Source organism: Rhinoraja longicauda, chromosome 12 (genome assembly GCF_053455715.1).
Source record: "Rhinoraja longicauda isolate Sanriku21f chromosome 12, sRhiLon1.1, whole genome shotgun sequence".
NCBI classification, from domain to species: domain Eukaryota; kingdom Metazoa; phylum Chordata; class Chondrichthyes; order Rajiformes; family Arhynchobatidae; genus Rhinoraja; species Rhinoraja longicauda.
Genome location: NC_135964.1, coordinates 46,339,135 through 46,365,972, shown reverse-complemented (window position 1 = coordinate 46,365,972; position 26,838 = coordinate 46,339,135). Strand labels below are relative to the sequence as shown.

General features: G+C 42.9%; 1 protein-coding gene across 1 annotated transcript in view; it reads left to right on the top strand.

The window, feature by feature from the left end:
• The window catches only part of LOC144598459 (lebercilin-like protein), a 34,730-nt gene extending 15,470 nt beyond the window's left edge, over positions 1 to 19,260 (top strand). The window contains exons 3-7 of the mRNA XM_078408601.1: positions 188 to 325; positions 5,464 to 5,545; positions 9,204 to 9,307; positions 9,400 to 9,511; positions 18,470 to 19,260. Of these exons, the coding sequence (XP_078264727.1) occupies positions 188 to 325; positions 5,464 to 5,545; positions 9,204 to 9,307; positions 9,400 to 9,511; positions 18,470 to 19,260 (1,227 nt within the window). The remainder of the gene's footprint in view (positions 1 to 187; positions 326 to 5,463; positions 5,546 to 9,203; positions 9,308 to 9,399; positions 9,512 to 18,469) is intronic.
• The last annotated feature ends 7,578 nt before the right edge of the window (positions 19,261 to 26,838 follow it).

Genomic DNA, 26,838 nt, shown 5'->3' with positions numbered 1-26,838 from the left:
CTGCCTATTACGCATGTACAGCTCGATTACCCATTGATCAGAAGGTTGCATGTGGCTGTGGAACTATTCCACTGATGAGCCCGCAGTTCAGGAAAGTAAGGGGATGTATGAGCACAGTTTTGTCCTCAGTGGCAGTATATTCCTGTGGTTTTCCTGCAGGTGCTTATTTTTTTCACTGTATCTTTAGGACTTGGAGAAAATTCTGGAGTTAAAAGGTAAAAGTTTCAATCATCAGCTGGCTACAGAACACAGAAAGACACGGGAGGCACTTGATCAGATAAAGAAGCTACAATTGGAGCAACGGCATCTGAACCAAATGCTGACGGTATTGCTTTAATTGACCCATTGAAAAGTGATCAATTTGTTTAAAAATTCAACAGTGAGAAATATAAGCACTCTCGTAAATCACCAGTTAGAAAGTTGCAATATTAATACTAGCTGAAGACTAGTTAAATGCAGGCCTGATTTTGATACTGTGCAAGACAAAGTCGTTTGTGCCTGTCGTTTTGCGAAGGAAGATTCTGTACTCCATTTCTTAACCATTCTTCCTCCAAACTGCAGCCCCTTCTTGGAACTCCTCTTCCCACTAACACTACCTCCCCTCCCCTCCCCTGCTGACCCAGGGTGTTGTAAACTACTCCACTGCGCACCACTCTCATGTTTTTATTCGGGTCTTAGCAGGGGACTTGGACCTCTCGTTGGCCATAGTCGCCAACGATGATGCCCTCCCTCACCAACGCTAATTTTCCATTGAAAACCATTGGAAGTGCACACCAGGAGGGGATCTCTGGCTGATCTCTGAATGATGCTTGTATCCCATCAATAAAATCATAACTATTGATAACTAATCACATTAGCTTATAATGTCTTAAAATGTCCATTCCACAGCACCATATTTGGACACCAACCATTGCTCCTCCAGAGGCCTTTGTTCACTGTAGTTCACCAGAATACCAGGAAACGTATTTACATCGGCGAAACCAAGCGCAGGCTTGGCGGTCGCTTCGCTGAACACCTGTGCTCGGTCCGCATTAACAAAACTGATCTCCCGGTGGCCGAGCACTTTAACTCCCCCTCCCATTCCCAGTCTGACCTTTCTGTCATGGGCCTCCTCCAGTGCCATAGTGAGGCCCGCCGGAAATTGGAGGAGCAGCACCTCATATTTCGCCTGGGCAGTTTGCAGCCCGGTGGTATGAACATCGACTTCTCCAAATTTAGATAGCTCCTCTGTCCCTCCCTTCCCCTCCTCCTTCCCAGATCTCCCTCTATCTTCCTGTCTCCACCTATATCCTTCCTTTGTCCCGCCCCCCTGACATCAGTCTGAAGAAGGGTCTCGACCTGAAACGTCACCCATTCCATCTCTCCCGAGATGCTGCCTGACCTGCTGAGTTACTCCAGCATTTTGTGAATAAATCGATTTGTACCAGCATCTGCAGTTATTTTCTTATACTACTTTAAAACTGGTGACCGGCATTTTAAATAAAACCCCATTACAATAAGAGTAATGACTTGCAGAGGTTCCCAAGTGAACATTATTATCTGAAGAAGGGTCCCGACCTGAAACATCACCTATCCATGTTCTCCATACACAGTACAATCTCACGGAGACTTTTATGTTTTACGAATTAAGCCTTGTATCTGAATACTTCCTACAAACTATAAATATAATGTTCTTTTTTACCGTGCCTGTTCTCATAATGATATAAACAAGGTTAGTAATTCTACAAAGAGCGTCATTGGCACTGGTTGAGTGAATTCCAGAGTAAACAGCACTGGGTCCATTGTTGATCGTCATCTATTTTAACCATTTACATGACAATGTTGTTGATATGGTTAGTAAGTTTGATGGTGGCAAAAAATTGGTAGTGTTGTAGACAGTGAAGTATCATCTCAGCCTCATAACAGGATCTTGGAAATCAACGTGGACCAGTGTGAGGGGTTGCATTTTGGTAAGTTAAACCAGGGTAGGACTTACACAGCGAATGGTGGGTCCCTGGAGAATATTTTGGAACAGAGAGTCATATGGATACAGGTACATGTTACCTGAAAGTGGCAACACAGGGGCGGGCGATAGGTGGTAGCTTGCCTTCATCAGACATGGAGCTGCGTACAGGAGGTGGGACGTCATGTTACAACTGTGCAAGACTTTGGTGAGGCACATTAGGAGTATTGCGTGCAGCTCTGATCACCTAGCTGAAGCAAGAATGTAATTAGAATGGAAAGGGTGCAGAAATGATTCACAAGACTGGAGGGTTTGAATTTGAAGGAGAGGCTGGATAAGCTAGGACGTTTTTCCCTGGACACTATGGGATGACCTCATGGAGGGATATGATGGGCATAGGCAATCTGGATGGTTACTGTCTTTTCTCCCAGGGTAGGGAAGTCTAAAAACCAGAAGTCCAGATTTATGGTGCGAGGAGAAATATTTAAGAGACTTAAGGAGTAACATTTTCACATAGTTGATGAAAGGTGTAAGGAACGAGCTACCAGAGGAAGCTGAAGAGGCAGATACAGCAACAATGTTTAAAATAAATTTTCACAGGTACATGGATAGAAAAAGTCTTAAGGAATATGGGCCAAACACAAGCAAATGCGACTAGCTCAGACAGACATCTTGGTTGGCATGGAGGAGTTTTGCCGAAGGGCTTGTATTTTACACGGTGTCAATCTATAATTCTAATGCACCAGTCAGAGAAAAACCATTGGCTGAAATATTCTGTATCCCTACCTGCTCCATCACTGTGTCTTTATTGGAAGTGTGGGCAAATTCTGTCTTGTTCACTCACAGGGATTCTTTCATGTTGTTATACAGACAGAGTGCAGAGTGAGTGCAAAGCCTGATGCAGTTCTGGCCAGAGAGGAATTCTGATTAAATTGGGTCTTTTATTGGAGTGTCAGTCTCTAACAGGGCAATAGACCATGTTCCATAAGCTTCCTACTGTTTATGCCATTCCACACTGAAGAAATCCTCGAGCAACATATTCTTAGGCCTTTGTTGATAATGTTGGGCAGATCTGTTGGGCGTAAGAGTTTCTCAAGATTTCAAGGTGGCAGTGTTGCGAGATTCAATAGGTACATGTTAACTTGCCTCAGATATTTCACATTACTGTTATGTCTCACCTAACATCTGCAAATAGGCCTTAAATGCAAACAAAGAGGCTATTTTAAGAATGCCTAGTGATGACAGTAAGCCTCGCCCATAGTTAGCATGGAACCCATATGTGCTCCCCACAATTTTCCATTCATTAAAACTAATGCAAGCTAATTATGCTATTTTTCCCTTGAGGTGCTTCTATTGTGACGACACTTCTTCAATAATCATTTTCCGCCCAGTTTTCTCCCCTGATGCTGATTGAGGTGCCATTCTTTTTAGGGTTGAGCAGCTCGCTGCCATTTGGCCCACAAAATTGTACATCAGGCTTGAGTCTCAGTCAGGGCACAGGACTTAAGCCTGAGGCTTTCCATTGCCCAATACCCGTGTGCAAACACATTGCAGCTGTGGTCAAAGCTGAGGAGAAACCAATGGTAGAACGTAGGATTTTCTTAGCTTGCCTTTCATAAAGCACTAGACCAAGTGGACCCGTTGGGCCCAAACCTCTCCTGCATCTCCCCTCCCCCTCCCTCCCTCCTCCCCCTCCCTCCTCCCCTTCCCTCCCCCCTCCCCCTCTTCCCCCTTCCCCTCCCCCCCACTCTATCCCCCTCAACCCCCCCTTATCCTCCCTCCTCTCCCCCTCCCTTATCCTCCCTCCTCTCCCCCTCCCTTATCCTCCCTCCTCTCCCCCTCCCTACCTCCCCCCCCCACTCCATCCCCCTCAACCCCCCTTATCCTCCATCCTCTCCCCCTCCCTCGGAGATAGATTTAAACTTTAAAATGTGGATAACTTAAAAAATATAACACCAATTTCAGTAAAACTACTTGCATTACCATTAAAGCGTCGACGGTGAGTAAGGTGGGCCTAAAATTGTTGCGCTATCGTGTACCGTTTTGGCTGTAGTTCGATCACAAACAAACAAACAAACTAGAGTTTTAGTATATGGATTGTGCATTCACAAAAAGCGGTAGCTATTTCAAAATAAAATAATTCTGAGTTCTCAGCCCCACCTTTATAGCTGTGAAAATTGTTTGCCAGGGAAATAAATTTCCTTTCGTTCACATTGTTCCAAGGTGGGCCATGAGGGGAAAAATAACTCCACAACACATTTATTTGATCATGGTCAGATCCACAACACTTATTTCAGGGGTTTTGCCTCAGATTAACTCTTGTTATCGGGTATTGATCTGGAAATGAATGTGCTTTTAATTTCATTGGTACATAGAGGGACCAGCTTAACAATTCAGCCACATGCCTCACATTCTTTGCAAATAAATACCACACAATTGGTAAAGAAGTTAATAAATTGTGGCAGCTTTGCATCATCAGCAAGTACATCACTGTATTTATACCACCAACTGGAGTCTTTTCCCTCAGGCATTGGGCCGCATGTGCAAAAATCAACAAATTAAAAAGTTAATGTATCTTGAAGTCACATTGGCAAGCCAAGCAGAACCACGAATGGTAGTTCTGATGATTGACTTGCAATGAAGTGTATAAGGTTCTCCTGATATTCTATATGTGTGTACAAAACTGTGGAGATAGTTTCCATGTATATGCCAACAACATTCATTGGGTATTTCATTATAAAGTTACTCTCGATGCCTGACATTGGTGAACTTTAGCATCTGGGGCAAATATAAAACCAAAATCAAGATTTTTTAGGGTTTCTGCGACAAACTAATAAAAAAATGACTTTTCACAAATATTCTTCACTCAAAACAATGTTTGTTATAACCCTGCCCTTCCTTAGAGATAGGTCCTTCTCAAGCCACATCATTGCCCAGAGGACAGGTTGCTAGTTTGACCTGTTAGATAGACACAAAGTGGCTGGAGTGACTCAGTGGGTCAATCAACATCTCTGGAGAAAAAGGTGACATTTCTGGTCGGAACCCTTCTTCAGACTGAAGGGTCCCGACCCGAAACGTCACCTGTCCTTTTGCTCCAGAGATGCTGCCTGACCCGCCGAGTTACTCCAGCACTTTGTATTTACCTTCGGCACAAACCAGCATCTGCATTTCCTTTCTACTCAGTTTGCTCTTGTAGTCTGTCTCGATTTGCAGCCATTCATTCAGTTAAACCAGAACAAATGATTTGGTTTGCTCTCAAAATATCCTTCTCCTTTAAGCAAAGCCAGCTCTTCATCAACTGCATAACCTGAAATGTATTGTCTCCCAGCATAGGCCAATTAAAGTCAGGACTTTTTGCAGAAAATCAGGAACAAAAATGTCCTGGTATGGAAAGACTTTGTGGCTCCTACTTTTAAAAGCCCGCTCTGAACAATAAGTGTACAGAATATCTTTTTAGATGATAGTTCATATGTATGATTATAGTGTGCATATGTCTGACAAGGATTTTAATTTATTTTCAGGACAAAGAAAGGCTCTTGGATGCTAGAAATATCTATGTTAATCGGAACACAAAGAATAACACATCAACACCAAGACACAAAGGTAGATCAATCAGAATGCATTCATATTCTTTATAATGTTATTCAATAGCATTCTGTCACGATTCTTCAACCTAAACTCTGATTTGATTCGAGACATATTCCAGCACTGGAGTTAATTTGGCTTTGTTAGTAGATGGCATCCATGCCTTTGCATCAAAAAGGCTGTGAGTTCAATTTGCACCCCTATGGCCTCAGTACTATCCCCTGTCCTCCATGACCCCCCCCCCCCCATCAGCTGTGACAGTGCCACAGCATTCTTTATTCATGGAGGGCGTTGAAAATTTAAATCGGGGTAGGCAATGAATTCTTCAGGTTGCATGATATGAGTCGATCCCGTCTTCAGCAAGGCTCCATTATCATAATTGGACTTCAACAGGTCGGCTGGGAACAGGTTAGTGTTTGTTGCAGCAGTTGTCGTGGGTCAGGAGCAGCCCCAAACACACCAACAGTCCAATGTCATATCACCTGGCCCCAACAAGTTCACCTATATCCTATAGATAAGGAAATATGAGGTTATGATCTGGCCAAGCCAATATATCACTCCAGACCCACACGGCAATGCGATTAGATAATTTAGTTTAGAGGTACAGCATGGAAAGAGGCCCTTCGGCCCACTGAGTCCAGGCCGACCATCGATCCCCTGTTCACACTAGTTCCCTGTTATCCCACTTTCTCATCCACCCCCTACAGAGGCCAATTAATCTACAAACCCTCATGTCTTTGGGATGTGGGAGGAAATCGGTGCTCCCTGAGGGAACCTACATGGTCACAGGGAAAACGTGCAAACTCTACACAGACAGCACCGAAGGTCAGGCTCAAATCCCGATCACTGATCCTGTAAGGCAACAGCTCTACTAGCTGCGCCACTGTGCCACCTTTAGTTCATTATATTTCCCCTGTGGAAAGGCCTGTGAAAAGGGAATTTTGCTTTAATAGTTCAAAAAATAAACTTTATTAGAGATAAATAATACAAACAAAACAAAAACTGAGCAAAACTCTCAATGCATTATTTGTGTCTATGCATTCAGCATCGTTAGAATTCTACACAGTAGGAAATTCTCCCAATTTCTTTACTCATGTGGCCCCAGTTTCAGTTTAGTTTATTTAATGTGTGCCGAGGTACAGTGAAAAGCTTTCACAGTGATCGATGGTCGGCCCCTTTGGGTGACGTTCTTTGAGGATTGTCCCTAATGGACTCAGCTCCTCAATGTCCAGCAGAAGGACCATGGATAAGGGGATAAACGCTGGCTGTGCCAGTGGTGTCCTTGTCACTTCAATGAGTAAAGCATGCTGTGGCACTGTGCTCACTTGCTTAGTTTAGTTTAGTTTAGTTTAGAGATACAACGCGAAAACAGGCCCTTCGGCCCACCAAGTCCCCACCGACCAGCGATCCCCACACGCTAACATTATCCTACACACACACTGGGGACAATTTACACTCATACCAAGCCAATTAATCTACAAACATGTACGTCTTTGGAGTGCGGGGGGAAACTGAAGATCTCGGAGAAAACCCAAGCGGTCACAGGGAGAACGTACAAACTCCATACAGACAGCACCCATAGTCGGGATCCAACCCGGGTCTCCGACGCTGCAAGTGCATGATTGATGTAAAAATATGTTTAAAAAATTGTCTGTGTGTCTTTCTCATCACATTTATTTATATCAATATTTCTGCTTCAGTGAAAATATACAGGAAACCAAAAGAAAATTATCTTTCAAAATTCAAGGGAGTCAGGAATGTTTAATTGTCATATGTATTGACAACAGGACAACACAATTCTTAGTTAACAGGCCCATAAACACAATGCACATAGATAATATATGATAGACGAAATTACTATAAATTAATACCAGTGCAAAGAAACCTTAAGTCCTTAGTGCAACCAAAGACAGTCCACAGTTCATAGTTGAGGGTTGTGTTGTGTAGTGTAGTGTTCAAGTGCCTGATGTTGTTGGGAAAAAACTATTCCTGAACCCGGTAGTCACGGTTTTCAGGCTCCTATCGTTCCCGATTGTGGGAGTGATATGAGAGCGTGGCTAGGAATGGTTGGGTCTTTGATAAATATCTCCATCAGTTATCAGGAAAAAGTGATACAGAAAAGGGCAGGGCAAGCAATTGATCATGTTTCTCTTGTTCCATTTGAGTCTGAAGAAAGGTCTCGACCTGAAATGTCACCCATTCCTTCCAGAGATGCTGCCTGTCCCGCTGAGTTACTCCAGCATTTTATGTCTATCTTCGATTTAAACCAGCATCTGCAGTTCTTTCCAAAAGATTTCTCTTGTGAATTGATAAGAGGGTTGTGGTTGAAGTGCTGAAGAATCTGAGTGGCTGCAATATTTCAGTGCACTGCTACACATTATGCAGTAGGGGGTGCCCTTGTACCACCACAAATCGAAGGCACACAAAAACAGAGATCTGGAAATAAAATGGATTTTATTTTAATCCTATGAATGCAAATGGTTGCAGCCCTGCCGAATTCTCCATTATGGTGTCCACAAATGTTCGGCATTGTGATCATTTATCAATGAATAATGTTTTCAATACCAACAATAGATAAGATATTCACAATGTTTGATAAAGGATATAAAGCAAGCTATATTCCATTCTCTCTTATTTTTATCTAGCATGGGATTAACCATAATTCAATCATGGAGTGGGAAAGAACAAGTCTAGAGAAATACATGTCCAGTGTACTTTGCAGGCAAAGCTATAACAGAGGACCACGAGCATTTTAAACAGCAAAATCAAACTACCGTTTCGGCTGAATGAGCTTTCTCCCACAAATCAAAGACACACAAGAATAGAAAAAGTTTGAATTAATTTTAAACTGCAGAGAAGGGGGAGGGAAGAAAGAATAAAGGGAATGTCAGATAGAATGGAGAGCCAGACAGGTAACCATAAGCGGTTCTTCTGTAACCTTGAGAGGCATTTAATTGTAGCGTTTACTCCATTTCTCTCTCCATGTATACCACCTGACCTGCTGAGTATATCCAGCATTTTCTGTTTTTAAAGCTTTTGTTGCGTGCTAACCAGTCAGCAGAAAGACAATACATGATTACAATCGATCTTAACCATCTTATTTACTTATCCATCAAATTTGTCCCTTAGTACCATCCAATTAGTTTCTGAATATGTCGCCCAACTTTGGGTGGCATCAAAACGATCCCATAAATCTTTTGCTGCTTGTCCAAAAACATTCTGCCTGACTTGTTAACAAAGAGAATGATTTTCCTCAGTTCCAGTGTTATCATTTCTAATGTATCAAGCGTGAACCATGAAAGCCCAGGAAATAGTTAAAAATGGCACCAAATACCACCGCCCCCGGCTCCCTATATGGATGCACAAATATTATAGCATTTAATTGGCCTTTATTTACATTTCATTTATTTTATTTTGTGTCACTTTTTAGTGATTGATATGGTGGTTAGCCTTGCCCAACCTGCATTCATGTTCAATAAAATACTCTCGTACGTAAGGCAATGTCCATTTAATTTGGCTGCACTTCAAGCAAAATTGTAAGTGAATTAGTGGTGCTATTCGTGGATGTGCTTTAACTGAATAAAAGCGAACACATAGAAATTTCTCTTTGATCTGACCTTTCGTAGATTCCACAGGTTTCCTGCAGCTCCATTCATTGTTGCCTTTTGTTACACAGCAAATGTGGCCAAAGCTATACAGACGGAAGAATTCATTTCTCCCATCAACTTATCTCTTCACACTGTTCTTCCAACCCTCGAGAAGAAGGCTGTTCACAGTGAGGTAACGAATCTGATTTGCTTTCCTTATTATGTCATCTGTAATGTGGCCTGCAGCTTATATATTAACGACCGGAAAACGTATTCCTGTAACAGAAGGAGCCGCTGAAAGAAGTTGACGATGAAGATAGCAGAGCATCAAAACGGCAACAAAAAAAGGAAAAGGAAGAGAGTGAAATACAATTAGAGGCAGAGAAATTAAGGAAAGGTACGTCTCTAATCCATTTTAAAATCCAGCGGCGGTAACTCACCTACACTGTAAGCATTTATTTGAAACAATGTGTTCTTTGCTTACAAGAGAGGTTTAGTCATAGACTCACAAGGTGTGGAAACAGGCCCTTCGACCCAACTTGCCCACATCGGCCAACATGTCCCACCTGCCTGCATTTGGCCCATAACCCTGCAAACCTGTCCTATCCATGTACCTGTCTAATTGTTTCTTAAACATTGCAACAGTCCCTGCCTCAACTACCTCCTCTGGCAGCTCGTTCCGTACACCCACCACCCTTTGTGTGAAAAAGTTACCCCTCGGATTCCTATTAAATCTTTCCCCCTTCACCTTAAACCAAAGTGCCCTGCTCCTCGATTCCCCTTCTCTGGACAAGAGATTCTACCCGATCTATTCCTCTACCGATTGTCTGCCCGATTGATTCATCTCATGATTTTATACACCTCTATGAGATCACACCTCATTCTCCTGTGCTCCAAGCATTAGAGTCCCAGGTTTGTTGATTGGTTGAAGGGGTTGGAGAGGCTAGATGCGGGAAGATTGTTCCCGATGTTGGGGGAGTCCAGAACCAGGGGTCACAGCTTAAGGATAAGGGGGAAGTCTTTTAGGACCGAGATGAGAAAACATTTCTTCACACAGAGAGTGGTGAGTCTGTGGAATTCTCTGCCACAGAAGGTAGTTGAGGCCAGTTCATTGGCTATATTTAAGAGGGAGTTAGATGTGGCCCTTTTTGCTAAAGGGATCAGGGGGTATGGAGAGAAGGCAGGTACAGGCTACTGAGCTGAATGATCAGCCATGATCATATTGAATGGCAGTGCAGGCTCGAAGGGCCGAATAGCCTACTCCTGCACCTATTTTCTATGTTTCTATGATTCAGATTCTTCCATCGGTGAAAAGTGGAGGGAGGAGGAGGGTTTTGAAATTATCTAAAATTGGAGAATTCTATGTTATAGACAATAGACAATAGACAATAGGTGCAGGAGTAGGCCATTCAGCCCTTCGAGCCAGCACCGCCATTCAATGCGATCATGGCTGATCACTCTCAATCAGTACCCCGTTCCTGCCTTCTCCCCATACCCCCTCACTCCGCTATCCTTAAGAGCTCTATCCAGCTCTCTCTTGAAAGCATCCAACGAACTGGCCTCCACTGCCTTCTGAGGCAGAGAATTCCACACCTTCACCACTCTCTGACTGAAAAAGTTCTTCCTCATCTCCGTTTTAATGGCATACCCCTTATTCTTAAACTGTGGCCCCTTGTTCTGGACTCCCCCAACATTGGGAACATGTTTCCTGCCTCTAATGTGTCCAATCCCCTAATTATCTTATATGTTTCAATAAGATCCCCCCTCATTCTTCTAAATTCCAGTGTATACAAGCCCAATCGCTCCAGCCTTTCAACATACGACAGTCCCGCCATTCCGGGAATTAACCTAGTGAACCTACGCTGCACGCCCTCCATAGCAAGAATATCTTTCCTCAAATTTGGAGACCAAAACCGCACACAGTACTCCAGGTGCGGTCTCACCAGGGCCCGGTACAACTGTAGAAGGACCTCTTTGCTCCTATACTCAACTCCTCTTGTTACGAAGGCCAACATTCCATTGGCTTTCTTCACTGCCTGCTGTACCTGCATGCTTCCTTTCATTGACTGATGCACTAGGACACCCAGATCTCGTTGAACTCCCCCTCCTCCTAACTTGACACCATTCAGATAATAATCTGCCTTTCTATTCTTACTTCCAAAGTGAATAACCTCACACTTATCTACATTAAACTGCATCTGCCATGTATCCGCCCACTCACACAACCTGTCCAAGTCACCCTGCAGCCTTATTGCATCTTCCTCACAATTCACACTACCCCCCAGCTTAGTATCATCTGCAAATTTGCTAATGGTACTTTTAATCCCTTCGTCTAAGTCATTAATGTATATCGTAAATAGCTGGGGTCCCAGCACCGAACCTTGCGGTACCCCACTGGTCACTGCCTCCCATTCCGAAAGGGACCCATTTATCCCCACTCTTTGCTTTCTGTCTGTCAACCAATTTTCTATCCATGTCAGTACCCTACCCCCAATACCATGTGCCCTAATTTTGCCCACTAATCTCCTGTGTGGGACCTTGTCGAAGGCTTTCTGAAAGTCGAGGTACACCACATCCACTGACTCTCCCCTGTCAATTTTCCTAGTTACATCCTCAAAAAATTCCAGTAGATTTGTCAAGCATGATTTCCCCTTCGTAAATCCATGCTGACTCGGAATGATCCCGTTACTGCTATCCAAATGCTCAGCAATTTCGTCTTTTATAATTGACTCCAGCATCTTCCCCACCACTGATGTCAGACTAACTGGTCTATAATTACCCGTTTTCTCTCTCCCTCCTTTCTTAAAAAGTAACATTTGCTATCCTCCAATCCACCGGAACTGATCCTGAATCTATAGAACATTGAAAAATGATCTCCAATGCTTCCACTATTTCTAGAGCCACCTCCTTAAGTACCCTGGGATGCAGACCATCAGGCCCTGGGGATTTATCAGCCTTCAGTCCCATCAGTCTACCCAAAACCATTTCCTGCCTAATGTGGATTTCCTTCTGTTCCTCCATCACCCTAGGTTCTCCGGCCCCTAGAACATTTGGGAGATTGTGTGTATCTTCCTCAGTGAAGACAGATCCAAAGTAACGGTTTAACTCGTCTGCCATTTCTTTGTTCCCCATAATAAATTCCCCTGCTTCTGTCTTCAAGGGACCCACATTTGCCTTGACTATTTTTTTCCTCTTCACGTACCTAAAAAAACTTTTGCTATCCTCCTTTATATTATTGGTTAGTTTACCCTCGTACCTCATCTTTTCTCCCCGTATTGCCTTTTTAGTTAACTTTTGTTGCTCTTTAAAAGAGTCCCAATCCTCTGTCTTCCCACTCTTCTTTGCTATGTTATACTTCCTCTCCTTAATTTTTATGCTGTCCCTGACTTCCCTTGTCAGCCACAGGTGTCTCTTACTCCCCTTAGAGTCTTTCCGCCTCTTTGGAATAAATTGATCCTGCAACCTCTGCATTATTCCCAGGAATACCTGCCATTGCTGTTCTACCGTCTTCCCTGCTAGGGCCTCCTTCCAGTCAATTTTGGCCAGCTCCTGCCTCATGCCTCTGTAATCCCCTTTGCTATACTGTAATACCGACACTTCCGATTTTCCCTTCTGCCTTTCCATTTGCAGAGTAAAACTTATCATGTTGTGATCACTGCCTCCTAATGGCTCTTTTACCTCTAGTCCCCTTATCAGATCAGGATCATTACACAACACTAAATCCAGAATTGCCTTCTCCCTGGTAGGCTCCAGTACAAGCCTCAAGCTGAGCCTCAAGCTCATCCACTTTATTTTTTATACTACGCGCATTTAAGTACAACACTTTAACTTCTGTATTCACCTCCCCTCTCACATCGGTCACAATTGGCCCTGCCCTTAATTTCTTTTCCCCTCTAGAACTTCTGTTCCCATTTTTCCGAGAGTCTTTTGCAATATCTCCTGTATTCCCTTTTTTTTACCTCATCTTCATATTCACAATTTGTCAACCCCTCCCCCCCACTACTTAGTTTCATGCTGTTGAATTGTAAGCTACCCACCCAAGCCTCCAGTTCCTCCAGTTTTCGTGTGGCCACACTCTGCCAAAATGGAGGAGGCCCAGGGCAGATAGTTGAGTATGGGAATGGGAAGAGGAGTTTCTTGTACAGTTGCTTATATCTATCATTTTTACATGGTGAAAATCATTCCATATTTTTCATTAGCACAACTCAATCAGAGACCAGTCTCACCCTAGTCACTCCCTTTCCCCCCCCCCTCCCATCAGGCAACAGGTACAGAAGTTTGAAAAAGCATGCCTCCAGATTTAGGGACATTTTCTTCCCAGCTGTTATCAGGCAACTGATTTGTCCTTGAAACTGGCACGATCCTGACCTCCCAACGGCCTCAAAGATAGACACACAATGCTGGAGTAACTCAGCGGGACATGCAGCATCACTGGAGATTCAAGATTCAAGATTCAAGATTCAAGATAGCTTTATTTGTCATCCAAATTGGACGAAATTCAGTCACCCACAGTCCAACAATAAAAGCATTAAAATAGGCAGATTACACAATAAGGCATTAAAATAGGCAATTTACACAACCCCAAAAACACACACAAAAAAGAAACATCCATCAAAGAAACATCCATCACAGTGAGTCTCCTCCAGTCCTCTCCACACTGTGATGGAAGGCCACAATGTCTTTTCCCTTCCCCTGCCGTCTTCTCCCGCGGTCAGGTTGTTGTGGTTGCAGGCCGCGCCGGACGGTCCGCAGCGGGCCGACCCAGGCCCCGCGATCCGGGGCGGGCGAACACGCTGCCGCTGTTGCTGCACGTCGGGGCGGTCGTGGCTCCCGACATTGAAGCCCCCCACCCAGCAGAGAAAAAAAAAAGAGGAAAAAAAAAACGAAACGTCATCCATTCCTTCAATCCAGAGATGCTGCCTGTCCCGCTCAGTTACTCCAGCATTCTGTGTCTATCTTCAATGTAAACCTGCATCTGCAATGTATCATCTGCAGTTCCTTCCTGCACACTTACACCTATCTCATTAGAGACATTTGAACTAACTTTAATATATTATTTATATATTAAAAGAATATATTCTTTTAATATATCTATATTGGACTTTGTCTTGCACTAAACGTTATTCCCTTTATCCTGTATCTGCATATTGTGGGTTGATTGTAATCATGTACGGTCTTTTCACTGACTGACTAGCACGCAATATAAAGCTTCTCTCGGTACATGTGACAATAAATTCATGGTTTTGAGGCCAGTTTATTGTCGTATGTACCAGTTAAGGTACAGTGAAATTTGAGTTACCACAGTCAAACCATCCGCAGTCGGGGCGATCAAAGCCCCGCAGCCGACGATCGAAGCCCCCATCAGGGTGATCGAAACTCCTGCGTCGAGGTGGTTGAAACTCTTTCCGCGGCATGGAGCTCCCGAGTTGGCCTCTTCTTACCAGAGACCGCGCGGGCTTCACGACGTTAAAGTCCACAGGTCCCGCGGTTGGAGCTTCGATCCCCGGCAAAGGGATCGCAAGCTCCGCGATGTTAAAGTCCCACAGACTCCCGCAGCTTGGAGCGCCAAGTCGGTCTCCAGGAAAGGCCGCTAACTCCACGATGTTAGGCCACTGTGGGGACGGAGATACGATACGGGAAAAAAAAAATGCATCTCCGTCGAGGTAAGAGAGTGAAAAAAAGTTTCCCCCAACTCCCCCCCCCCACCCCCCACATAAAACAAACCAAGGAACACTAAAACATACTTTTAACACATGCTAAAAATAACAAAAAGTAGAAAGGACAGACAGATTGTTGGCGAGGCAGCCATTGCTTGCCAACAATTTGATGCCTGATGGAGGTTTCCCCGAGGTCATCATGCACCTTTACCTCCTTCCCTTGTGCGGCTGCTTTGGAAAGCTGGTTTTAATAGTGTGAGATGCATTTCTCATGGGTCAGCTCACAGGTGCCATGGCTTCAGTATCTCTGTATGCCTAAAAAAAAATGGAGCTCCTGTAAAAGGTGCAATTCAGGTTTTACTCTCTTAGAGGGAGAAATAGTGCCAACAAATTTCTAAACGTCAGCATGTCCTAATTTTGCAAACTACCCCTTGGTGTCTTCTGATTAGTCACTGTTGCTACAAGTAGTTTAGTTTAGTTTTGTTTATTGTCACATGCACTGAGGTACAGTGAAAAGCTTTTTTATTGCATGCTCGCCAGTCAGCGGAAAGACTATACATGATTATTATCAAGCCGTCCACATATACTGTACGGATGCAGGATAAAGGGAATAACGATTAGTGCAAGATAAGGTCCAGAAAGGTCAGATTAAAGATAGTCTGAGGGTCTCCAATGAGGCATTGGTAGCTCAGGGCCCCTCTCTAGTTGGTGGTAGGATGGTTCAGTTGCCTGATAACAGCTGGGAAGAAACTGTCCTTGAATCTGGAAGTGTGATTTTTCATACTTCTATACCTCTGGACCGATGGGAGAGGAGAGAAGAGGGAGACTTGTCCTTGATTATACTGATGACCTTGCCGAGGTAGCATGAAGTGTAGATGGAGTCAATGGTAGGGAGATTGGTTTTCATGATTGCCATACCCACAATGAAGTAGCATGCACAAAGTACAAAATATGGAGTGAACCCAATGTTTAGGCCCTGTGAATAGGCCAGCCAACCACAAGAGATCATTGAATAGACAGATGGGCAAACTTACTTAACACTATCATGCAAAGAAGATTAAACGAGGCAAAAGCAGTGTATTGAGCAGAGGGCACTGACATATACGGGGTAAAGGTAGGAACTCATAGGAAGCAAGAGGGCAGATGGCCCCGGTACAATACATTGTTTACTCCATCAAATGCTTCAGCACACAATATTATAGATCATAAAATTCCCTTTATTTGTGATACATGCACAAACATATAACACAAAAATGTTCAGATACTTGAGTTAGACTAATTTGGTCCCAGCACTCTGTTGCCAAAATCCAAGTCTAACTGGTAATGCCAGTATTCATGCAAATTTCCATACTGTATGTAAATATTATTTTCCTGAACTTTGTGCATCAATCTCTCTCAACTTGACTGGGGATTATCTATTACCTTAGGGACCTAACAGACAAGCTTTTAAATCCAAATTACTACTTTGGTCAAGTTGTTTTTCTCCTGCCACATGCATAACCTGCACGTTCAGGCCTTAAGCTACCAGGAACGTTAAAGATAACTAGCCCACCGTTCTCCACACTATCTTCAAACATGCGCAGCATGTTGAAAGACAGAAATAATTGTCACTCTTTCACCACTACAGGGATCCAAAATAGTTTTAGTGTCAAAAGTAGTACTTTGAAGAATAGTCAACATTTTTTGAAACATTGTGCACAAAGAGACAAGACAAGCAGCAAAGTTATTATGAAGATAGATACAAAATTCTGGAGTAACTCAGCAGAACAGGCAGGGGTCGAGACCCCTCTTCAGATTGATGTTATTATGATGTTATTATGAAACCTTATTTAGAAGGTACCTGAGAAAAAAATATATCCAGGATATTTCTGTGGACTAATTCCAAGGGATTAGTTATATTCCCCGAGACGCTAGGTGGTGCCAATATTTTTTATTATTATTTCGATATGTATGGTCAGCATGGGCAAGTTGGGCCAAAGGGTTTGTTTCCGTGCAGTACAACTCTGTGAATTTATATATAGAGGAAGCTTGCCCTGAGGATCACTGAATACAGGCAGTGAGTAAACCTTCATGGACTAGGAGCCTTCACAAATGTTATGGTAAATTAAAAAATGCATAACCGTGTCAGATTGCAAAGAGATCTCTGGTATACATGTATGTGCCTGGTTAAAGCTAAAGGGAATTGCCATCTTGTTTCAAAAGCCAGGATATAAAATTATTGGAAATATTCTAAAAGTTAAGTGCGCATTGTTTCTTCCTTCATATGTAAGCTTAGCAAAGGTATTTTCAATTAAAATGGAAAAGAGAAATAATTAGGTCTCATTTGCTGCTACAAGAAACTGCAGATGCTGGAACCTTGAGTAAAATACAAAGCGCTGGGATAGGCAGCATCTCTGGAGGACGTTTTGGGTCGGAATCCTTCTTTAGATTGAACAGACAAGAGTCTGAAGGAGGGTCCTGACTCGAAACATCATCTATCCATGTCCTCCAGTGATTTGCGTGACCCACTGAGTTACTCCAACACTTTGTGTTTTAGTTCTCATTTAATGTTCAGCTCGTTAGCATCAAGTTGTTTAGCGAGTCCACGGCATTTGTATAAACAAGGCTGACAATCAACTTCTCAGCCCATGAGTAGACTTCTCTCATCTCTTTCTTGTTCCTGGCTTTTGAACTGTTGCTGATTTAACTGAATTCTTGTCTGACACAGCAATGTATTTGACAGGGATACGTGGCTGTAGTTCATGGGATCTTTGTGTTTGGTTACTGCTGCAATTTGTCTGCTTCGCTTATTCTCCTAAAGTGGTTTCAGACAATTTTTGTCCCTTTCCTCTGGATGGACAGATAGGAGGTGAGGTAGCACCAGCCCCATCAAGCCCTGCCAAGTACGGCGGCACAGTGGCGCAATGGTAGAGTTGCTGCCTTACAGCACTTGCAGCGCCAGAGACCCAGGTTCGATCCCAACTACGGGTGCTGTCTGTACAGAGTTTGTATGCTTTCCCCGTGACTGCATGGGTTTTCTCCGAGTTCTTCGGTTTCCTCCCACATTCCAAAGACGTGCAGGTTTGTAGGTTAATTGGCTTGGCAAAAGTGTAAATTGTCCCTAGTGTGTGTTAATGTGCGGGGATCATTGGTTGGCGCGGACTCGGTGGGCCGAAGGGCCAGTTTCCACTCTGTATGATCCTACGACTCTAGTACCTATCTCAACTACCTCCTTTAGTTTAGTTTAGTTTATTGTCACGTACTTAGGTACAGCGAAAAGCTTTTGTTGCATGCTATCCAGTCAGAAGCAAGACAAAACATGATTACTATCGAGCCATTTACAGTGTATAGATACATGATAATGGAATAATGTTTAGTGCAAGGTAAAGCCAGCAAAATCTGATCAAGTATAGTCCGAGAGTCACCAAAGAAGTAGATAGTAGTTCAGCACTACTCTCGGTTGTGGTAGGTTGGTTCATTGCCTGATAACAGCCTCCGGCAGCTCATTCCATATATCCACCGCCCTCTGTGGGAAAAAGTTGCCCCTCAGGTTCCTATTAAATCTTTCCCCTCTCAACTTAAAACCATGATCTCTGGTTCTTGATTCCCCTGCAGATGCTATTGAGATTTTGCCATTTCAAGATTACAGATGCCAAATTATTTACCTCCATTTATAAAAATTTTAATAAATGTACATTTTTTGTCCACCTACTCATCAGAATACGAGCAGGCAGAAAGGAGATGGAAGGAGATGGTCGAGAAAGATATCTTGGAAAACCTGGAAAAGGATAGATGGGAAAAGCAGGAGAAAGAAAGAGTTGCCCTATTTTTCAAGGAAGTCCTTGAAAGTGGAGACCTAGAACAAGAGGAAATCAATTACTTGAAGGAAACAGAGCAGCAGAAAGCTGGAAACGATACCTCGCTGGATGATACCAAGGAAATAGATGAATCTTTTTCTTTGTTAGAGAGCTCCATTAAAACTCCTTCCAGGCTCCGAAGACGTTACAGATTTACTGAACAAACCGAGAACCTCCACCAAGGACTTCCTGTTTGCCAACTATCTTATGCGGCCCAAACTAACATCAAAAAGCGACAAGACAAGCCGGAAAGCAAGGAGTTGCCGGACCTGGGCGCTTCCTTTTGCAGTTACGAGCCATCCTTTGGGAAGCTCTGTAGTCGGATGAACGAACTGAGGCAACACATTGGGGACGGACCAAGTGAGAAAGCCGAGAACCACCTTCGGTCACCTTCAAGGAATGATAAGAAGAACACCTTCATAGAATCACTATTTCGATCAGGCGATACTTTAGAAAATAAAACCTGCAAAGACAGTGAGGCCGACGCCTCTGAGAAACTAAAACAACTGCACAGAAATAAACAGACCAGTCGAATTCAGATTACCAATAAAAACAGGTTGAATCTTCTGGATCCTGAGTTGCTGCCTGTAAGGGTTTTGGAATCATCTGCAGATGAAAATGAAAAGCTTGTTTTACAATCATTAAATAAATAATATTATAAACTTTTGATGAAAAGAATTTCAAAGTTACATATTTTTTTCCAACAGTTGTCATTTGCTATAAACTATGCAAGTAACCTCCTGGGAATATGAGGCTATGACATTAATATGCACCTGATTTTTGTTTTAATGTGGGTTCTAAATTTTGATCGTGGTTTCAGGATAGTGAAAGAAAGGAGGAGTGACAATGTTGGGAAAGAGAAATATTGCGGTGATGGAGAGTGAGGATGAATGTCCAATAAAAATCTATTCCGTGAGAGTTAAGAAATAATAGAGGCGTGTTTATATTATTTCCAGGTTCAGTATATATGGCGCTAACTAGTGGGAGAAATATTGAGAACAAATTTGCATGTAATACCTATATGTAAAAATGCCTTAGAATGAAAGTGGGGGACATGTACACAGGATAGCAATGGGAGAAGTTAACAAAGCCATAGAGGAGATTCTAAAGTTTTCATGTTCAAGAGAACTTCTTTGATCAATACATTTCCGTTTCCACAAGGAAGGCAGTATTTTCGGACATAATGCCATTAGGCCATGAGGAACAAGCATGAATGGGTGAACACTTAAGTAATGACGATCATAAGCTTTAGAATAGCTATGGGAAAGCCACAGTAGGGAAAATGAGAAGAATGAATACAACTAGAGGCCACAATTATATAAAGTGGTATGAGAACAGAGTTCTCGAGGTGGTAGTGATTTATGTAGATGGTTTACTGAACGTATGCAGGTGTTGAGAAAATGCTTTTTAAAAAAGTATATGGCATCCTGATCTTTACAAATAGATGATCAGCCATGATCACAATGAATAGCGGTACTGACTCGAAGGGCCAAATGGCCTCCTCCTGCACCTATTTTCTATGTTTCTGTTTCTATGATTTAAGTGCAAATTCAAAAAAGACATCATAACCCTTTATAAAACTCAGAATATGGTGTCTTGATCCGGCTGCCAAATCTTGGTGAAGACATGAAGGCCTTAGGATGGGTGAAGAAGAGATTTACCTATATTATTTCAGGAAAGCGGATGGACTGTAGAAGCTGGGATTGTTCTCCTTAGGAAAGGGAATGTTGCAAGGGCATCCTGTGGAGTTATTTGTGGTCATTTATGGATTTGGGAGAGTAGATGGAGAGAAACTATTCGTACAGGATAGAAATGTCCACAGCCATGGAACATAGAATGAAGGTAATTGGTAAAAGAACAAAAAATAACAAAACGCTACAGTGGTTAAGGCTTGGAATGCGCTGCCAGGGATGATAGTTAAGAGGGACCTGGATAAGTATCTGAAATAATCTGCAGAGCTATCTGCCTTGTGGGAGAGTAAAGTTAGCTGGAATGTTCCAAAGAACAATTCTGTGATTTGTGAGTGTAATATTTAAGTTTAGATTCTTGCATTTTTCATGTAGTAAACAAATGCTGACAAGTTTTACACTTTGTATGCACATAGATATCAATAGTACTCATTTAATTGGATGAAATGGTGTTACCACCTCATATATGGGAATAAGATAAACGAGGAATGCAATGAAAAGGTTTTTTCAGCAGCGATTTGGATCTCACTATCTGTAATTGTAAAGGAAATAATCACACTGGATTTTTATACAGTGCAGTGCACAGACATTTCATGGATAAAAATCTGCAGGGTAATGGGATGTGAGGAAAACAACGAGTCGTTCTCTGAGGAGCCAGCATAGGCTCGAAAGACTGAACATCTTCCTTTCATGGTTTATTGCTTCTGTGATACAAAAGGTAATGATTTCAGGTCATTATTTAGAATGTGTAGGAAGGAACTGCAGATGCGGGTTTAAAACAAAGATAGACACAAAAGGCGGAATAACTCTGCGGGTCAGACAGCATCTCTGGAGAAAAGGAATAGGTGATGTTTTGGGTCGAGACTCTTCTTCAGTCTGAAGAAGGGTCTCGACCCAAAATGTCACCTATTCTTTTTCTCCAGAGATGCTGTCTTACCCGCAGAATTACTCCAGCTTTTTGTATTGATCTTCATTATTTTGAATGGTTGGCTTTTTATACAGCCAATTCTGCATTATTACAAGTGAAATATTTTTTTATTAATACATGGAAGTTGAATCAATGCCAAGGTTTAAAAAAAAAAATGAAGTGAAGAGTTGAAGTTCAAACTGATAACCAGGTAAACATAAAAATCTCCCTAATGCCAGCTACAAAGTCTGTTCATCTATGGATCACATTATTGCCTGAGATTTAATTTGCCTATCTAAATTTCAGTTTTGTCTACATTATGCATCATAACTCCAAAATCCTCTTCATCAACACAAATTAGAGTATACAAATTCGAGATATAATTGCATCCCTAAATATGTATTTTAAACTGTGTGAAACAAGGTATAAAAATTCTGCACCACTTGCTGAATTTTAGTCAGCACAAAGCTGTTCAGAACCATGAATCTCCCATATCAACCATGATTTCATGGCTATAGAATGAGGCCAGAGCTTCCTCACAGAGAAAAGGCAGTAGTGTTAAACATCCCGGACTTCTCACTTCCAACCTTCCCAACAATAAACTCAAGACTTATGTTATCTGGCCTTTATGACCGGTGATGCTGAATGGGAAAACTCTGCAAAGAGCAGAGAGAAGTTTAAGTAGATTACTCCCTGAAATGTGTTAAAAGCAAAGGTTCATGCCCCAACCATGGATTATGGTAAATCTCTTTGTTAAATATCTATCCATCTAAAGGAAACTTTTACATCCTCTCAAATTCCCAATGTACTCACTGTGGTGTTACGCCTCATAATACTCTGCCATTGTTGTACTGGTTAACGCATGTTTCATATCCAAGTCTGACAACGTTATGCCAATCACATCTAAATCTAGCAACAAGGAAGCAAGGAACTGCAGATGCTAGTTTATGGGCAAAAGTAACACAAAGTGCTGGAGTGACTTCGCAAGTCAGGCAGCATCTCTGGAGAACATGGATAGGTGACGTTTTGGGTCAAGCCACTTAAGAAGAGTCCCGACCCAAAATATCACCTATCCATGTTCTCCAGAGAAGCTGCCCAACTTGATGAATTACTCCAGCACTTTGTGTCACATCTCTAGCCTTGTTCCTCTCTTGCTAAAGTCTGATCCGGTCATGGGGTTTGTAAACCCAAGCTGCTGCCATATTCATAAAACACCAGGCATTTTCCATTCAAGTACCAACAGTTCACCTGGTAGCTGGTAGGTGTAACCCACTTAACTGGGCAGAAACTGTTAATATCTAAAGCTGTTAATATCAAAACCGACATCAACAGATTATTTAATGAATCAAGTTACTCTAACAGTCACTACGTACACTTCACTACCAATTTCCATCCTGCTCTTAAATATACTTGGACTATCTCCGACATCTCCCTACGCGTTTCTGGACCTCACCATCTCCACCACAGGAGACAGACTAGTGACTGACATCCACTATAAACCCACTGACTCGCACAGCTATCTGGACTACACTTCTTCCCACCCTGTCTCCTGCAAAAACTCTATCCCCTATTCCCAATTCCTCCATCTACGCCGCATCTGTGCCCAGGATGAGGTGTTTTACACAAGGGCATCAGAGATGCCCTCATTCTTCAGGAAACGGGGCTTCCCCTCTTCCATTATAGATGAGGCTCTCACTAGGGCCTCTTCTATATCCTGCAGCTCCGCTCTTGCTCTCCCTCCCCCCATGCGAATGGTATGTTGGCATTCATAGCGAGGGGATTTGAGTATAGGAGCAGGGAGGTTCTGCTGCAGTTGTACAGGGCATTGGTGAGACCACACCTGGAGTATTGCGTACAGTTTTGGTCTCCTAATCTGAGGAAAGACATTCTTGCCATAGAGGGAGTATAGAGAAGGTTCACCAGATTGATTCCTAGGATGGCAGGACTTTCATATGAAGAAAAACTGGATAGATGTCAGATGTCAACTTATTTACATCGGCGAAACCAAACGCAGGCTCGGCGATCGCTTCGCTCAACACCTGCGCTCGGTCCGCGTTAACCAATCTGATCTCCCGGTGGCTGAGCACTTTAACTCCCCCTCCCATTCCCAGTCTGACCTTTCTGTCATGGGCCTTCTCCAGTGCCATAGTGAGGCCCACCGGAAATTGGAGGAACAGCACTTCAAATTTCGCCTGGGCAGCTTGCAGCCCAGTGGTATGAACATTGACTTCTCCAACTTTAGAGTTCCTCTGTCCCTCTCTTCCCCTCCCCCTTCCCAGATCTCCCTCTATCTTCCTGTCTCCACCTATATCCTTCCTTTGTCCCGCCCCCCTGACATCAGTCTGAAGAAGGGTCTCGACCCGAAACGTCGCCCATTCCTTCTCTCCTGAGATGCTTCCTGACCTGCTGAGTTACTCCAGCATTTTGTGAATAAATACCTTCGATTTGTACCAGCATCTGCAGTTATTTTCTTATAGTACTGTGCCATATATTATTATAGTTTATTAAAGCATTCAGGATCTTTGGGATGGGGTAAAGATAAATGGACTAACAATATGCAATGAGATATTGTTATCCCAAATGTTATCCCACTTTTTAAGAAAGGAGGGAGAGAGAAAACGGGTAATTATAGACCAGTTAGTCTGACATCAGTGGTGGGGAAGATGCTGGAGTCAATTATAAAAGACGAAATTGCTGAGCATTTGGATAGCAGTAACGGGATCATTCCGAGTCAGCATGGATTTACGAAGGGGAAATCATGCTTGACAAATCTACTGGAATTTTTTGAGGATGTAACTAGGAAAATTGACAAGGGAGAGTCAGTGGATGTGGTGTACCTCGACTTTCAGAAAGCCTTCGACAAGGTCCCACATAGGAGATTAGTGGGCAAAATTAGGGCACATGGTATTGGGGGTAGGGTACTGACATGGATAGAAAATTGGTTGACAGACAGAAAGCAAAGAGTGGGGATAAATGGGTCCCTTTCGGAATGGCAGGCAGTGACCAGTGGGGTACCGCAAGGTTCGGTGCTGGGACCCCTGCTATTTACGATATACATTAATGACTTAGACGAAGGGATTAAAAGTACCATTAGCAAATTTGCAGATGATACTAAGTTGGGGGGTAGTGTGAATTGTGAGGAAGATGCAATAAGGCTGCAGGGTGACTTGGACAGGTTGTGTGAGTGGGCGGATACATGGCAGATGCAGTTTAATGTAGATAAGTGTGAGGTTATTCACTTTGGAAGTAAGAATAGAAAGGCAGATTATTATCTGAATGGTGTCAAGTTAGGAGGAGGGGGAGTTCAACGAGATCTGGGTGTCCTAGTGCATCAGTCAATGAAAGGAAGCATGCAGGTACAGCAGGCAGTGAAGAAAGCCAATGGAATGTTGGCCTTCGTAACAAGAGGAGTTGAGTATAGGAGCAAAGAGGTCCTTCTACAGTTGTACCGGGCCCTGGTGAGACCGCACCTGGAGTACTGTGTGCAGTTTTGGTCTCCAAATTTGAGGAAGGATATTCTTGCTATGGAGGGCGTGCAGCGTAGGTTCACTAGGTTAATTCCCGGAATGGCGGGACTGTCGTATGTTGAAAGGCTGGAGCGATTGGGCTTGTATACACTGGAATTTAGAAGGATGAGGGGGGATCTTATTGAAACATATAAGATAATTAGGGGATTGGACACATTAGAGGCAGATAACATGTTCCCAATGTTAGGGGAGTCCAGAACAAGGGGCCACAGTTTGAGAATAAGGGGTAGGCCATTTAGAACGGAGATGAGGAAGAACTTTTTCAGTCAGAGGGTGGTGAAGGTGTGGAATTCTCTGCCTCAGAAGGCAGTGGAGGCCAGTTCGTTGGATGCTTTCAAGAGAGAGCTGGATAGAGCTCTTGAGGATAGCGGAGTGAGGGGGTATGGGGAGAAGGCAGGAACGGGGTACTGATTGAGTGATCAGCCATGATCGCATTGAATGGCGGTGCTGGCTCGAAGGGCTGAATGGCCTACTCCTGCACCTATTGTCTATTGTCTATTGTCTATTGAGATTAAAGGATTGAGAAATAAACCCAGAAAGCACTGCGAATAATCGGTAAATCAGAGGCAGCAATTTCACATGTCAAATAGGTGATTAAATGGAAAAAAGAATAGACTGTGGGTGAAAGAAAAGAAAAAAAGTTATATTTAAAATCCAATCAGTTCACTGCATGAAAGAATGAGACTGCACAATACTTACTGCAGATATTGGTTGGCAGTTACTAATTTTAATTATAGCCTTAAAAGGATACATATGTTATACATCACTGGAGGTGACTTTGTGTGGCAAGTTTAATGAACAATTAATGCGCAAATGCAACTCATTAAAAAAAATCACAGGAAATTTGAATACTAGATGAAGCTCATGACAAAGTAACACAAATAAATCAATACGGAAACTAAAAAGAACAGTAAATGCTGGAAATACTCAACAAGTTAGGCTGCATTTGTGGGGAAGAAACAGAGAAAATGTTTCAGGTCAAAGCGCTTTGTCGGAACTGGGAAGGAGAGAAAATAAAATTGTTAAGCAGGGAGTGGGAGGGTGGGAGGGGAATGTCTTTGACAGGATAAACCCCCACCTGTGGAGTATTTCCAGCATTTTCCATCTTTTATTTCAGACTTCCGGCATCTGTTTTTTTTTAATCTTCACCTAATGTGGAACGTTCTCCTTGTTACAAATTGTGGTCATTTGTGCATGAGCAATGATGTGCTTTAATTCATATGTTTGTTCCACGGCAAAATCTGATCAGCTGCTAATTTAACAGCTCTCAAAGTAAGGTGAATTGATGCAAGGAACTGTATTTGTTGAAATCTTGAGCAAAACACAAAGTGTTGGAGTAACTCAGCGGGTCAGGCAGCACCTGTGGGGAGAATTGACACACGGAGTTTTGGGCTGAGACCCTTCTTCAGACTGATTCCTGCATTTGTCTGAAGAAGAGTCCCAACCTAACATCACCAATCCATTTCCCCCAGAGATAGACACAAAGTGTTTTTATCCATCAATTCAAAACACAAAGTGTTGGAATAACTCAGCGGGTCAGGCAGCATCTGGAGAAAAATGATGGGTAACATTTCAGGTTGGAAACCTTCCTCAGACCCTTCAGAGATGCTACCTGACCCGCTGAGTTACTCCAGCACTTTGTGTTTTGAATTGATGGATAAAAGCAACTGCTTAACAAATCATAATCATATCATCATCATATCATATATATACAGCGCGGAAACAGGCCTTTTCGGCCCACCAAGTCCGCGCCGCCCAGCGATCCCCGTACATTAACACTATCCTACACCCACTAGGGACAATTTTTACATTTACCCAGCCAATTAACCTACAAACCTGTACGTCTTTGGAGTGTGGGAGGAAACCGAAGATCTCGGAGAATAATGATCTACTTTGGTCGATATAAACCGATAACTATAAAGTAGTCAATCACAGCACAATCATGGATGTTTATCCACTTAAGTGGCCTGTTCCGGTTTTCTTATATCCCTTAATCTCTTTGGCATTGAGAAATACATCTATATCCTTCTTGAACATATTTAGGACTTGGCCTTCACTGGACCCTATGGCACAGAATTCCATGGGTTCACCACTCTGGCTGAAGAAACT